The 15362-nt window shown below is 56.7% G+C and overlaps 3 protein-coding genes across 3 annotated transcripts; 2 read left to right on the top strand and 1 right to left on the bottom strand.

Moving 5' to 3' along the window:
• Positions 1-3860: 3860 nt before the first annotated feature.
• CH63R_00179 (uncharacterized protein) lies at positions 3861-5147 on the bottom strand (the record flags this gene model as incomplete). Its single annotated transcript, XM_018295154.1, has 1 exon — positions 3861-5147. One exon carries the CDS (start codon positions 5145-5147, stop codon positions 3861-3863), a length of 1287 nt encoding a protein of 428 aa, XP_018163516.1.
• A 3256-nt stretch (positions 5148-8403) lies between these two features.
• CH63R_00178 (Paired amphipathic helix protein sin3a) lies at positions 8404-10441 on the top strand (the record flags this gene model as incomplete). The annotated part of the gene is made up of 4 exons (XM_018295153.1): positions 8404-8511; positions 8671-9262; positions 9377-9442; positions 9561-10441. The coding sequence occupies 4 exons, from the start codon at positions 8404-8406 to the stop codon at positions 10439-10441; spliced, it is 1647 nt and encodes a 548-aa protein (XP_018163515.1).
• Positions 10442-12426: 1985 nt separating this feature from the next.
• On the top strand, positions 12427-14908 carry CH63R_00177 (alpha-L-fucosidase; the record flags this gene model as incomplete). Its single annotated transcript, XM_018295152.1, has 2 exons — positions 12427-12519; positions 12611-14908. The coding sequence occupies 2 exons, from the start codon at positions 12427-12429 to the stop codon at positions 14906-14908; spliced, it is 2391 nt and encodes a 796-aa protein (XP_018163514.1).
• Between the last annotated feature and the right edge of the window lie 454 nt (positions 14909-15362).

The raw sequence follows: 15362 nt of genomic DNA, 5'->3' as shown, positions 1-15362 counted from the left end.
CCCGCAGAACTCAACCAATGCCGTCCATCCCTCAGTCAATGAGGGGAATGCCCAGGGGTGAGGAACTAGTTCTCACCACCTTGTGTCCTCTGATTAGCGACGTTACATCTCTCCAAATCTCCAAAACAACCACGGTTCACGATATTAGCCGGCGGAACGGCGGGGAATGTGTCGGGTTCATCAGTGCCGAGATTGCTGAAAGGCCGTTATCAAAACAAAAAAGTGGTTCAAGCGGGCAACTTGCTCTTCGAGACTCGCGGGGCGTCCGCGCTGGGTTGGATCTGCGGCCGGAGTGCGGGGTTACGGGTTACGAACGGATGGGTAGAGATAAGCAAGGGTCGTCATGGTTCTTATGTCACGATCGCCATATCCTTCTCCGGTTTTCGGAATGTGTTGAGTTTACGCTAAAGCTGGTTAATTGGTCCTTTCGCAACGTTTCGAATGCCAGTCTGTCTTGTGACCAGCATCGTTTTGAATCGTACTACTTACACATGGGAACATGCAGTGTTACGGTCCATTCTTCAACAAAGATTGACAAACTGCAACTCAAGCACCCACCCCCCGGCTTATCAAGTCAGTTGGCGACCATCTCACTGTTTGGTGCATGATGCCTTGTCGAAATCAGTACTGCATTTTTAGTGTAAGAGCTGGTAACCCTTTGATTTGATACTTTGGAAAGGAGTACGTGATTATCGGTCAATGACCCAATACCTTGACTTTTCTGCTCGAAAGCCGGTCAAGTATGGATCAGCTGGCTATTCGTTGAAGGCTAAACTCAACTACTAGGCTGTGTTTGTGCCTGATATCTCTCCTAGGCGTTCTGTTTCCAGCCCGTCCATGCATTTCTCCCTGTCGCAGGCGTCCGCGGCAAAGCACTCTCTGCGATGAATGCATCACTAGGCGGACCAAGTCTTACTTTCCAACCACTGGCAGCAAACTATTGACGGAACGTGAATATCAAAGGGCTTCGGGACCGGAAGAAGAACCAAGGGAAGCACAACTCTGTTCCGAAAGTGGATGTAACAGCGGTAAAGTTTGGTCGAATTACAAGCTTGATGAGATTGATTATCGTCTCGTTCTAGCCGAGGCAGAATCTCTTGTTAAACTCGGCGACACTATGCGGTCAGCCGCCCTCTGGTGGACATCTCATAGCATTAGGAGGGAGCTAAAATGTGCATTGGGAACTGTTGATAGTACATGAGCTCCGAGTCGAAGTTATCGATCGCGTGGGTAACTGAGCCGGTGATTCCTTTCAATGCGATTACGCTGACAGTTGGGGCTGATATAGAGGTTGAAGCGGTGCAAGACACTCGCTCAAACAAGTGGGATCACATTTATTGAGGGCATTGCCAATTCGAGCTCTTTTTCTTCGCCATTGACTGGCTCAACGACAGTGAATATCAAAACTGCCTCTTTCCGGGTCTTCTGACCACGTTGTCAACTATGAGCTAATAGGCATAAGAATGCATGATTAATTCCAACAATGGCATTAGCTGATTGGCGTTAAAGTTGGTGTTGCCTAAAGGCACCAGCTACTCCAGCGGCATTTTCATTTCGCAATCAGTTTGACGGGAATACTGGGCAATTCCTGCGAAACTTGACTCAAAGCACAATGAAACTGCTCGTCACTCACTGGCTGTTAAGGAATGTGGAAATGTTGGGTTGTCTCGAATGGGTCCAGTATACTCACTGAGGAAAGCTTCAACGACGTATAAATGACGAGATCTAAGGAGAATAATTTTACATAAACTCAACCTTAACTTAAAATTGTTTACTATGACGCAATTTCTGAACATAACTTTCAAAAGACGTGATTTTTGTGACAGTCCCTGATCAAAGCTTTTGACGAAAGGAACTCTGTGATCACTGAGGCGGCAGATCAGGCATTTGCAGCACGCATCCCTCAGTCAATCTGACACTGCTTTTACTACTGTTTATTATCCAACTGACGGCGTTCAATATAGACGGAGTCAACATACCCGATGTGCTGCCATGAACAGGTTCTGCGGTTTGAGCTTGTACATTCTCTTAAGTCCCAGGGCCACGACTCACGCCGCAGGAAACAGAAAAGCACTGGTCACTGCTCACCGCGGGGAAGGTTGGCCTACCCGCGACCATACTTCCCGCGTCCTAAGATCGCCCGTAGGAATGCGCTCTAGCCCCCCATAGCACAAGCATAAGCTTATTCACGTCCTGCGGCCCCTAAGTTTCGTTCCCTAGACCGTAAGTGGTCGTCGAAACGGAGGCGGACATGATCGCCGTCAGAGGTTTCCTGGGTTACCGAGAAGCCGACAGTCCGCAACCCCGCAAAATGCTCTCTAACATCATGGCCCGATTGGGGATGCAGGACCATACGCAGGGAAATGGACTGGGCCTCGAGCCTGTGGAAGATGCATATCCGCGCAAGTAAAGACCTGTAAAGACGGACGGAGGCACGTGGGATAGAGAGAGAGGACTGGAAGGAGACTTCCTCGGCCCGGCGCCGGACTTCAGAGATTCCAACGTCCAATTGTCAGAACCATCTCATGCATTTGAGTGTGACCTGTCTCAGAGGGCGAAGCACCCAATCGCGTTGCTGCCTTTCTGCCGAAAGGAAACAAGCCAAGGATGATGTCGACGTCTCCATCCAGCACGGGGCCCCACGTCTAGATAAAATGCGAGACCGAAGCAAAGGACGGAAGGACGAGAGACTGGCAAAGGTGTTTACTCGGGACAACGAGGAGTGTTTGTGTTTGCCCACCGAGATGACGGGCAGCGTAGTGTAGGCAAAGGGGCTCCAACAAAAACATAACTACTGAGGCGATACGTTGATACCAAAAAGATCGAACCAGGGGCTACGGGGCGCCACACACAGGTCGGACAATTATCAGACCTCAGCTCTCCGAGAACTCTGAGCCCCCCTACGATGTACAGCAATCCAATCCAACCCGCCATCCTTGCCCAGTCCTCGAACGTGGAATGAACATGGCTCCCATATCCTCCGTCCCGAAAGTCAAGGGAGGCAACCCCGGTCTAGACGAGGAGGCCAATCGTATCCTCCGGAACCTGGCGTGGAGACGATCTGCAAACCGGACGGGGGCGGGTTGTGGGTGGGTGGGTGGTGACCTGGATTCGGCCGAGCGATCAAAGCGGCTCAAGTCGGTGGGGGAGATGTTGCAACATGTAGGAGGACCCTTGGAGCGCCAGGGGAGGCGGAAATGTTGACGTTTCGTTTCAAGATTTCTTCTTACACGGTTTCCAGGGATGACTCCAGTCGCTATCCCGTTTCGGGGCAACATAAATCAATTAGGAATTGCCGAATGAAGCAGACGGGGGTTTATCACTCGCCAACCCAGAAGACTTCACAGGGCAGAGAGTTCATGCATGGCCTGATTAGGAAATGTGAAGAGCCTTTAATGCTCTTTTACACTACAGGTGGACATCGGTGCCTTTGCGAGAAGAGGGTGAATTCGATATGGTTACAGGGAACATTCTTTCTTTTCTTTCGACCAACGTTTTACCAGGTCCCTTCACAATAACACACCCAGTATGCCCTTGGCGCCGAGGGAGGGCAGTGGCATCAGTCCTCCCTGCTTCATGCCTACCACACCTGACAACCCGTGACGGCTGACCAAAGTCAAAGATCGACTCACTCGCCGGGAAGAAGCAGCGAAAGAACGACAAACGCTGCTTGGCATGCCCAGCCCTGTAGGGCCCACCACACCATCAGTCGCCAGGGTCTTCTTGGGCGACGGGATTCGCGTGATTCCGCTGGCCGAGTAAGCGGCGAAAGGGGACGGTTGTTGAACCCTGCTCGACCTGGTGGCGCCGGCCGTGGACGTCTTGACGGGGAGAGATTCCTCTCGACCATTTTGCTGATCCTAGTTGCTCGCAGGCCTGGGAGAGGAGCCCAGCTGGGCGGGCTGCAAGGGGGGACGGCCTTGGTTTTGAGACTGCTGTGACTGCTGTGACTGCTGCTGAGGCTGTCTTTGACCCTGGTTGTTGCCGTTGCTGTTGCGGTTTCCGTTGCCATTGTTGGAGTTGGAGTTGGGGTTGGCATTAGAGTTGGAGTTCTGGGAGCCCAGCTTAGCAGGCTGCAACTGGTTGTTGTTATTTTGGCCGTTGTTCTGGCCGTTGCCCTGATTTTGGTTCTGGTTGTTGCCGCCGACTCCCTTGCCAATGTTCTGACCATTGCTGCCCTGGTTCTGATTCTGGCTCTGGTTGTTGTTGTTGTTGTTGTTGCCGTTGGCGTTACCATTGGAGTTGTCGTTGGAGTTGTCGTTGCCATTACCTTCATTCTGGTTCTGGTTCTGGTTGTTGTTCTGCCCATTCCCGTTCTGAGCCTGACCATTACCATTCCCGTTTCCATTGCCGTTACCATTCCCATTACCCTGGCCGTTACCATTGGGGGCGGCTGGCCGCGGCGTCACTTGGGGCGCCGCGGCACCGCCGTTGCTCGCGCCGCCGCCGCTCGCAGGCGGCCGCGGGGGCACGGCGGGGGTGACGTTGGCCCCCTCGACCTCCAAGCACCCCGTGGGACGGACGGCCTGGACCTGCGGGGCGCCGGCGGCGGCGAAGTACATGTCGATGTTGGGCAGCACGTTGACGCAGCGGTTGTTGTTGATGGAGTCGACGTCCTTCTGGGCCGTGTCCGGGCCGTTGGTGACCATGGACTGCAGCGTGTCGACGACCTGCTGGAACTTGCCCTGGGTGTCGAGCACGGCGTTGGCCTGCGCGACCGTGTCGGTCCCCTGGAAGGCGGCGTCGAGCACCATCTTGTGGTTGAGCTCGTCGATCTCGGCGTTGAGCGCGATGGTGGCCTGCTTGGTGAACTCGGCGCCGGTGAAGGAGGTGGCCGTGTTGAGGAACTTTGTGACCTTGGCCGTGTCCTGCATCCACGACATGACGGCGTTCATGACCTGGACGTCGCTGACGCCGTTGCGGCCGCCGCCGGCCGTGTTGTTCTGGCCCTGGCTGGCGCCGGTCTGGCCCTGCGGCGTGGCATCGTTGTTCTGCGGCGATCTGGCGCCCAAACGCCTGACGCCGCGGGCGAGGAACCGGTGGTGGTGGTGGTTATTCCCGTTTTGGGCCGAGCTCGCAGCCGGCAGGGCGAGGCCAAGAGCCTGCAGGTAAGAAAAGACGAGAACGAGAACGAAGGGATACTGCATTATGGCGGCGATGTTGTTGCTGTCGTTGTTTGGACGTGGTTGAAACTGAAGACTAGCTCGAGTGGAACCGAACAACAAAACAACAACACGCGCACCAGTGTAATAGAATATGATAAAAAAGAGAAGGAGAGCAACGTAGAAGTACGATTAGAAGACTTGTCCCAAAGGAGAGTGTGAGAGTGGAAGGGCCTTGCAAAGGCGTCCGACCATTCAGTTGACGAAAAAGAGGACGATTTGATTAGATGGAGAGAATTAAAGAGAGAGAGAGAGAGAAAGAAGATGGGAGGAAAAAGAGAAGACGCTACTGAGAATGGAAAGAGTTCGCAGCCCCAATGGAGCGTCGGTCGATGAACAGGACGACCCAAGTGCTTTATGTCGAGGCGTCACCGAAAGAGGTAGTGTGGTAGTAGGATGTGGTTTTCCAAGATGGAACAAACGCAGATTAAGCTCTTGGACGAAAGAGAGATATGTTTGTCTGAAGGCTATCAGGGCCAAGGGTGGAAGGGGGAGTGAAGGGGGTGGTCATCGAGGAGGATATGAGGCGTAGCCAGCGGCAGCTGTGTGATGGGAGACAGAGAGAAAAAAAGAGTCGTGATGGATGCGTTCGAGGCACCCCCCAGACGTCACGGCCAAGAACAATGTGCTGCAGCGCCAAGACGCGGATAGCAGGGGAATGGATGGATGCCTTTAGTTGAGAGGCAGCCACGGGATCAAGCAAAGATCTAATAAAAGAAGGGGGGAGGAGCCCAACGGCTAGACTTGAGAAGAGATGGAAGTCCAGCAGAAGATGGAGAAGAGGTCAAAGTGGTATGTATGGAACGTCAGGGAAGGATAGATGAGCTGGGGTTGCTTCTGTGTAGTCGCCTCCAGTAGGTGGCAACGCGAGCGAGCAGAAGCAGGGATCAAATGAGTTGATACTCGAGTCGAATCAGCAGGGAACCTGGTTTTTGTGTTGCTTACAAGAGCCAAGACGGAGATTTCTCAGGCGGCGGTGGAAGTGGCGCGAGTTGGTCAGTTGAGAACAAAAGGGAGGGGAGCATCATCCATCTAGGCTCTTTGGGCGGTTTTTCTCAGGTCAGAGTGATGGAATTAACACCACCCTCCTCGAGTGTGACTTTGGGGATCGAAGGTTCAGAGGATGAGGAAGATGACTGTCACCCGTCTCGAAAGAGTCCGGACGGTTGGGGCGCAAACTGGTTAGCAGCATCCCGTCCCCGGCGGCCCATCGGGCGGTTATTTTTCACGGCGAGTCGAGGCAACTCTCAAGGATGCATATCCCATATCCTGAACAACGGAACAGACGTTGTCGATCCGGCGTCTTCCAGGGAGCCGCGAAAGGAAACATGATGTCAGTGGCAAAGAGAGAGAAACAATTCACATTCTTCGAGGTTCCTCTTCTACCACATAATACAACTAATCACCAGCAACTATGACTGCGTCCGCAGGTTGCACAGACGGCTGCCGCCACTCTGGAAGAAAAGAAGCGCCCGAACGCCCCAGACAAATCCAGAAGAACATCAGAACCGGCCAAACGCGAATAATCTCGTGCTCTTGCATTTCTGATGAAGATTCGGAAGGAAAAAGAACACAAGAAACAGATGGAGCCAGGGCCAGGAACTAACATAAGGAGATTGGGTGGGCGAGAAGGGTGAGACAAGGGAAAGACAATGCCAAAAGAGGCCGGAGGAACGTGGGGTAAAACCCCGGACAAGAAGCCAGAGAAACCTGACATTGCAGACTACATAGCAGTAGCAGGCGGAACGAGCACACACACATGTACACACACACACACACACACACACATGCGGGAGGTCGGAACACAGACAGACGCAGAGCCGCTCCGAGGTCAAGCATTCGCCAAGCTTCACACCCAAGTCGCACATCAGCCGCGACGAAACGAAAACCATCCGCACTTGGACTTGGCAAAGAAGATCAAAACGGCGGGAGGCGGAGGGGTAGGGAGGGAAGAGCCTGGGGACCGGCCATTCTTTAAGATCGACGCTCCATCTACTATTACACATCGTACATATATTACATAACTTTCTATTCTGTTCCACCAAGGGCTCTTGCTGCACTCTCCTGTGTAAGAGAATATGTCACACATGGGCATCCAGGCCACAGCACAGGGGTCTAGTCTCTGCGTGGTAGAAGAGCATGCATCTTAGCTACGACCCTTCATGTACCAGTCCGGACTCCCATGTCACCCATGTGTTTATACATACACAATACATACCAGTCATGCGACTTTGCCTCTCTCTGCCCGCCCGGCCTCATCCTCATCTGATGAAACCCCTACACGGCCGGGCTTGAAACAACGAAACTCGTCTCACACCGGCCAAAACCGACGAGCCCTGCCTTGTGCCGCCCTCCCGTCGTCTCTGTCGCCCCTTTCGCCTCTTTCACCTCCCCCCCTCTCATCCTCATCCGAGGCCGGACGGGGGCCGTCGTCTTCTCTCAGGCACTCTGCCTGTTCCTGAGAGTCCCCCCCCCCCCCCCCCCCCCCCCCCCGGCGCATGGATCGGGAGGAATTGTCAGTATTCATACGGGGCACCTCGCAGACAGAACAGACAAACCTGCAGTGGTCGGAAGCGTCATGGTCCGATGGTTAAACCCGATGCCCCCTTACACCTACTTTTTATCCCTTTTTCCCCCAACAGGGGGGCGGCAGCAGCAGCAGGCCCCCCGTTCGGCATCAGCAGATTGTGCGGCCGGAACAGCATGGGAACGACGTCTGCAGCGACTCCTCTTGCACAGCCGGCGCCAGACAACTCATGCGATTGGAGGGCCAAGCTCCCATTTTCGGCTGGGCGCTGCTTCTTGGGTGTCTGAACACTCGGACAGAGTGACAAACAGAGAGAGAGAGAGAGACAGAGAGACGGAAGTACAGAGAGACAGAGAGAGGACCCTGGTTCCCCATGCCCGTCGACCGCCATATGGCCATTGCCTCCCCTCCCAATATCTTCCTTGCCATATATCCAAGACCCGGCCGCGTTTCTTCCCGGGTCATGTTAAGCTTACTTGACCTTCGTTTTTGACTGTTGATGATCCTTTTCCCAACCGACTTGGTCGTCCCCGCTATACAAACATCTCGACCCCTAGGACCCGTGGGTTTAGTAACGGTGTCTTTCCTTCCCTTGTCATCATATCCCTAACTTATTTTTCCACACTGTTCATTTCCCTTTTTTGCTTTCCTTTCTTGTTTCCGTCGCTGTGTGCAATAAGAACAACCCAGGCGGTTGACCCCTCGTTAATCATAATGACTCTCATGAAGCTCTCCTCGTTTTCACTACTGCTCGCCGGCTTGGTCGTCGGCCAGGGTCAACAGAGTGTTCAGTACAACCAGGTCATCAACCTAAATGGGGATGTAAGTTCTTTGTCTTTAGCTTCCTCTCAGAGTTAGCCCAGACTCTTTTGGGAATTGGGGATTCGACATCATCCTCTCTCTCTCTCTCTCTCTCTCTCTCTTTCTTTCTCTCTCCCTTTCGCTCGACCCGCGAAGGCTTACAAAACTTGGGCGGTCTAGATGCAACTCAACAACCTAGTATTCCCCGACAATACCAAGATCGAGACCTTTTCGCAGACGCAACGCCAGATCATCGTCAACCAGAACCCGAACCCGTTGCCGGCGAGCCACATCGTCGGCTCGACGGGGCAGCCCTTCGTTCAGCTGTCGCGCACCTCCCTGACGATCCAGACCAATGGGGCCACCGACCTCGTGGGCGCGCAGATCGAGCTGCCCATCGACCAGGCGACGCTGCAGCAGGCCGGCGTCACGGCCGACAACACCTTTGTCGCGATGCTCTCCAAGGACCGCCAGGCGTGGATCGTCATGGAGGGCGCCAAGAGCGTCAACATCACCGACGCCAACGTCCGCATGGTCAAGCTGACGCAGATCGACGGCGAGTACGTCGCCGTCGGCCGCCAGACGAGCGAGCTGGGCGCCTCCCTGACCCCCTTCGGCCAGCCCGTCACCATCGCCGGGTCGGGGATCCAGGAGGCCGAGTTCCAGGACGGCTTCCGCATGTCCATCAGGGCGAGCCAGCCGATGAGCATCCGCACGGATGTTGTGAACGGCATCAGCGCCGAAATGGTCACCAACGGCATCATGTCCATTAGTCAGTTTTTCCTTGGAGACCTACTGGCCAGGCACAGAGGCTTCATCAATGAAGGGAGGGAAAACCACCACCACTAACACACATCTTGAACAACAGACAACTACCGCTACCTAGTCACGAGCAACCTCGCAGGCGTCGTGCCTCAGCTCAACTCCATGACCGCCGTGGTCCAAGTACCACGTAAGTCCTTAGCCCACCCCATCCCCCCCCCCTTTGCCTCCCCCCTGTCCCTTGCATGAAAGTGTAAAACTCTATCTATCGTCTTCCGGCACTGACGGGCGATTCTGAAACGAAACAGTCAACGTAGATCGACTCATGGCCATGGCCATGCGCGCCGGAGCGGCGCCCCAGTCCTCCATCACGCTCGGCATCGCCCAACGCCCGGTCCTCCAGAACCCGGGCGGCGCCACGGGTGGCATCCAGGCTCCCCGGCTCAAGCAGCGTCAGGAGGCGAACAACGGGACCGCCGGCGGCAACACGGCGGGCAACGGCGCGGGCACCGCTGCCGGGAACGCGCCGGCCGTCGGACAGAACCCGCCTCCCCAGAACGGTCAGAACCCGCCGCAAAACGGCCAGAACCCGCAGATCGGACCGCAGATCCCCGCGGCTACCCAGCTCCTCCTGGCGCAGACCTTCAGCCCGATCAACGCCCAGGTCCTCCTGGACAGAGAGAACGCCCGCATCGCCGTGCCCGTCAGCCAGATTGACGGCGAGTTCATCCTCACCATGATGGTCGCCGGCACCCCCGTCGGCACTCCGCCGCAGCCCGCGCCTCAGCAGCCGGGGCAGCCGCAGCCGGGACAGCCTCAGCAAGGCGGAGGTCAGCAACAGGGAGGCGGTCTCGTCCAGCCGGCCGCACCTCAGCAGGGAGGCGGCGGCATCACCGGCGCCCAGTCCGGCAGCGGCGGCGCGGCACGCAGACAGGAACCCGTGGTGCCGCCGGCAGCCCCTCCGAACCCGATGCTCCTGGCCGGCGGGTTCGAGATGAAGATGGCGGACCTGATGGCCATGGCGGACACGAAGCGCAACGGGGGTGTCATGGCGACGTGGGAGATGATGACCAACTTCGCGGCCCAGCAGCAGAAGCCCGAGCCGCACAAGAAGGCTGAGCAGAAGAGGTCCGAGATCATGAGACGGCGGTCGTTCCCGATGAGACGACGTCTGGGCGTGCATTTCTAAGGGGCCCGGGGAACGGGAAGTGACGAAAGGGGGTTAGGGGCAGGGGGAGGGGGTCAAAAAGTGTGTCCCTTGAGGTAGTCAGCATGGCGAATAATATTCGAAAATGTATTTCATTCTTCATCATACGATTCTCCCCAGTCGGGCGCCTGCAGGGCAAGCTAGTACGGCTTTCAGGGGGGATTCAATATTAGTCAATAGAAGAGACTTTATTGGAGAGCAGAGTTGTCTGTTCGCTTTGGCATTCATCGTGTACGCTTACGGAATAGTTATGCAAAGCCTGGATATCCCTTGTTTGACAACGTTAGCCATGATATGGTTGATGTTGACAGCAGCTCTCCAAAGTTGTAGACAGATTGTTCAGCTCTCCATCAGTCTATTTCAACAATGACGTGCGAGTGGTTTGCTGTCGAAAAGACGCCCGGGAAACGTTCCAAGAATGTGTCAACCCAGAGGCTGCAAGACCCGGTGCAGATCACCTCCCAGGAAGAAACAAAAAGTGGCCTCTCTTACTCAACGGACACACAGGTAGATTTCACCACGCCCTCGTGTTCCCATAACCCGACAAGCAGGTTCAGGACCACCGGAACGAGGATCTACACACGTGGAACTCCCGACTGACAGCGCGTACCCAGCTTGGCAGCCTCGGGGGCATCTGCCAAAGCTCAAAGCGTCGAATTAGTCCCTCTTCCAAATCATTCCCGCCTCCTCAGGGCATCCCGTCTAGCCGAGTATGCCAGTTTTAACCGAGTGCCGGAGATCGGATCAGAGGGGGGGTTAGAGAGGTCAGTGCGAATCCGGAGAGCGAGACCGAAACTCGCAGCGGCGCGTACTGCTCCGGTGACGGCTTCGATGGAAATGTCATCGATTTATCTCGTGGGACCGAGGACCAACTCCAAAACGTGAGTCCGAACAATTTTGCCATCCTCTGAAGTAATTCGAGGTGAACACAAATCAGAAGATATACACTTAGCCTGGCATGAGGAACGGCGGGCTGGCGTGAGTAGACCTCCTTGCCATCCTCAGTCCGCCCTTTCCCCCCCCCTCTCAAATCCTGAATGCGCGCTCGCGCTTAAGAATGCAGGCCTCGGAACCGGAACACGTCAAAGCCATGAACGTCCGTGGGCGAGGGCCTTTGAACTCTGGTGGGACTATGACATACCGATGAGAGCAGAAAGTGGGTGGTGGAACATGAGTCTTGTGATTGGGTCTGGCACTCAATCTAATGGCTCTGAAGCAACGCCCCGCGCATGCGCCCTGCGTTGCTATTCGCCAATCCGTTGCGATCCGGGCATGTCACGATGTGGCTCTCATTGTGGTTCGCCTGCCTGAGCCACAGAAGCTTTATCAAAAGGTTTCGTCGGTGCTAAACTATTCGTTGATCATAAGTCTGTTGACTGACTGTTTTACTGTCAGCATATAGCACAAAATAGTTGGCGATAAGTTGATTACGAGTCGAAAGCGTAGAATTGCAAAGGACTGACAGCGAAGCATGGGTTCCGCGTCCTCGGAAGCACGATACCACGATACCACGTTGAGGGGAGATAGCGGTCGCCAACTCCCACCCGGCTTCGGCATCAAGGACGATAAGAACCCCATGAAGAAACCCCTCGTTAATACGCACTCGGACCTGGGCCCCCCTGTCTCAATGACGTCCCGGGAAACGGTGCCATCTCCAACCTTTGCCCTTCTTATCAGCGCTGCCCCTCACTCGCCCAGCAAACCTACCCCAACCCCCCAGCCTCCAACCTCTCTCGCCGAAGGTTGATGGTGACATGAATTGTGGACATGGTCTTGGGGGAATGTTGCAGTTGCATTCGGAGTCGAGGACTGAGGAGACTGTCCGTGAGGGGGATGGATCGACCAAGTTCCCCGCTGCCGGAAGGGAAGTCCGTCGTTAAAGAATAGAGGAACGACGGGCTTCCTCGGCCTCTCGAAATGCAGAAGGACAGAGGAACTGAGCCCGTGAAGTCGTCTTAACGTCCATAATGAAGGGATTCAGGAGCTTAGGCCCCTTAGGGGTGCTGTCTCTGATGAGCGGCATCGCCCTCGGCGCGGTGACCAACTCGTCTTCCCATGGAGTGAGTCTCACTCAATGATCATTACCATCACCATCTTCATCACGCAAACCCCCCCTCTTAAACCGTACCGTACTGACATGAAGTCTCGCAGAATTCTGTATCCCTCGATTTGACCCCCCTCTTCAACAACAAAGGCTTCGGCACCCGACCCGGCGAGGCGTCCTTCGACGCGCTCAACCAATCGTTCCCCGCGCCGGTGGCCGTCGGCCCCGAGTTCGCCTCGCCCGACACGGGGATCCGGTACGCGTTCCCCGGGTACACCGGCCCCGCGAAACCCGACAACGTCATCTGCGCCGGCCAGACCCTCGCCGTGCCCCCGGAGGACGGCGGCAGCTACTTCTCGGCCTCGTTCCTCGTCGCCGGGGACGTCGAGGGCGCGACGGTCAGCGGCAACGTGTCCTTCGCCTTCGCCGACAACACCACCGCCCAGTACGAGCTGCGCACGCTCAACTGGTTCAGCTTCCTGACCATCAACCGCGGCGAGATCGTCTTCCCGAGCCGGTTCACGGCCGACGGCTCCGACTTCAACACGTCGCACATCTTCGAGCGCACCACGGCGCTGCCGGCGGGCAAGAGGCTGCGCTCCATTACGCTGCCGGTGAAGAACAACGCGACCGAGGGCCGCCTCCACGTCTTCGCCGTCTCGCTGTGGCGCCAGGCTCCGGACGTCGGCGTGCAGTCCGTCCGGCCGACGCAGAAGTGGCTCGGCAACGAGACGCAGGTCGTCGAGGTCACGGTCAACAACGCCGGGTCGAAGTGCGTCACGGGCGACGGTCTCAACGTGACCGTCTCCGGAGCCGGTTTCCGTACCGTTAGCCCGGGATATCTGAGACGTCTCTGCCCCGGTGATCAGAAAGTCGTCGTCGTCGGCGTCGAGGGAGCATCTGATGGCCCCGTGAGCGTCACCGTGGGCATCGACGACGGCGCCACGCGCAAGACGGTCCCGGTCGACGGCGTGGAAATCGGCCTGACGGAGTGGACGGCGGACGCCGGCAGCCTCTCCAAGCACGAGAGCCCGGAGTGGTTCGACGACGCCAAGTACGGCATCTTCATCCACTGGGGCCCGTACTCCGTCACGGGCTGGGGCAACTCGACGCCCTACGAGAGCTACGCCGAGTGGTACTGGTGGTACTCGACCCACCACCCGGAAGGCGACCGCTCCAACTTCTACGGGCACCGGCTCGAGACGTACGGCCCGGAGTGGGCGTACGACGACACGTTCCCGGACTTCAACGCCTCGAAGTTCGACCCCAAGGAGTGGGTTGACCTGTTCGCCGACGCCGGCGCCAAGTACTTCGTCATCACGACCAAGCACCACGACGGCTTCGCCCTCTTCGACGCCGGAGCGACGTCGAACCGCTCCGCCGTCCACTACGGCCCCAAGCGGGACCTGCTCCGGGAGCTCTTCGACGCCGCTGCGACGCACCAGCCCTCGCTGAAGCGCGGCACGTACTTCTCGCTGCCCGAGTGGTTCAACCCGGACTTCGGCCCGTACGGCTTCGTGCAGTTCCCGACGCCGTCGGCCGTCTCGTGGCCGGGCACGCTAGCGCCGAACCCGTACACGGGCGAGCCCGAGCCGTACACGGGCCACGTGCCCGTCGACGACTTCGTGGCGGACCTCATGGTGCCGCAGATGGAGGCGCTCGCGTACGACTACGGCACGGACATCATGTGGTGCGACTGCGGGGCGGCCAACGGCACGGCCGGGTTCGCGGCGGCGTGGTGGAACCGTGCCAGGGCCGAGGGCCGGCAGGTGGCCATCAACTCGCGGTGCGGCATCCCGGAGGCGGCTGACTTCGACACGCCCGAGTACCAGACGTTCGCGTCGGCGCAGCGGCGCAAGTGGGAGAGCAACCGCGGCATGGACCCGTACAGCTACGGCTACAACCGCGCCACGCGGCCGGAGGAGTACATGAACGCCTCGACCGTCGTCTACTCGCTCGTCGACATGGTGTCCAAGAACGGCAACTTCCTGCTCGACATCGGGCCGCGCGCCGACGGCACCATCGTCCAGGCCGAGGCCGACAACCTGCGCGAGGCGGGCCGGTGGATCAAGGCGCACGGCGAGGCCGTCTTCGGCACGACGTACTGGTTCGTGCAGAGCGAGATCGTCGGCGGGCCGGACGTGCGGTTCACGCAGACGGACGAGGCGTTTTACGCCGTGTTCCTGGAGAAGCCGAGCGTCGTCGACGGCCGCGTCTCGATCCGGGCGCCGGTCCCCGTTGTGGAGGGCGATGTCGTCAGTCTTGTGGGCGTCGATGGGGGCGAACAGCTCGAGTGGGAGTATATTGGGTCTGGGCTGGAGGATGGGTTCAGGATCAAGATCGACGAGGCTATGATCGAGGAGGACCAGTTCGGCTGGGTGTTCAAGGTTATGTACGCAGCTTAGTTGAAGGTTTTGACTGAGTGAGTATTAGTTTGCTTAAGCCCATCTTACTATTTATGATGTTATTTATGCCTTGCAAGCTATATGTTAATAGTACAAAAGGGTGCAGACAAAGGAAGAGCTATATTACTTGCTTGTATCGTTATCTCTTCAGCTCTATTAACTGTAGCTTCACGCACTTTACAGCTCGGTCGGACTCTCTGATCCTAAAAGCAAAATCATTCTTCCCATTTGGGTCAGGAGCAAAAGAGTTGCGCCGAGGGGGAATCGAACCCCCGGCTCCCCGACGCTGCTGGATGGCAACGGAGAATTTTACCACTAAACCATCGGCGCTTGTTATGATGAGGTCGGCGCTGTGTGGGCTTAAGATTGGATGGTGATGGTGCCCAACTTTCGAGTTGATCCTAGCTTCGAGCTACTTGCTTGAAAGGCACTGTTAGACATAGATAGACCTTAC

Source organism: Colletotrichum higginsianum, chromosome 1 (assembly GCF_001672515.1).
Source record: "Colletotrichum higginsianum IMI 349063 chromosome 1, whole genome shotgun sequence".
Taxonomy (NCBI): domain Eukaryota; kingdom Fungi; phylum Ascomycota; class Sordariomycetes; order Glomerellales; family Glomerellaceae; genus Colletotrichum; species Colletotrichum higginsianum.
Note: the sequence above shows the minus strand (reverse complement) of the source record. Positions and strands in the feature narration are given on the sequence as shown.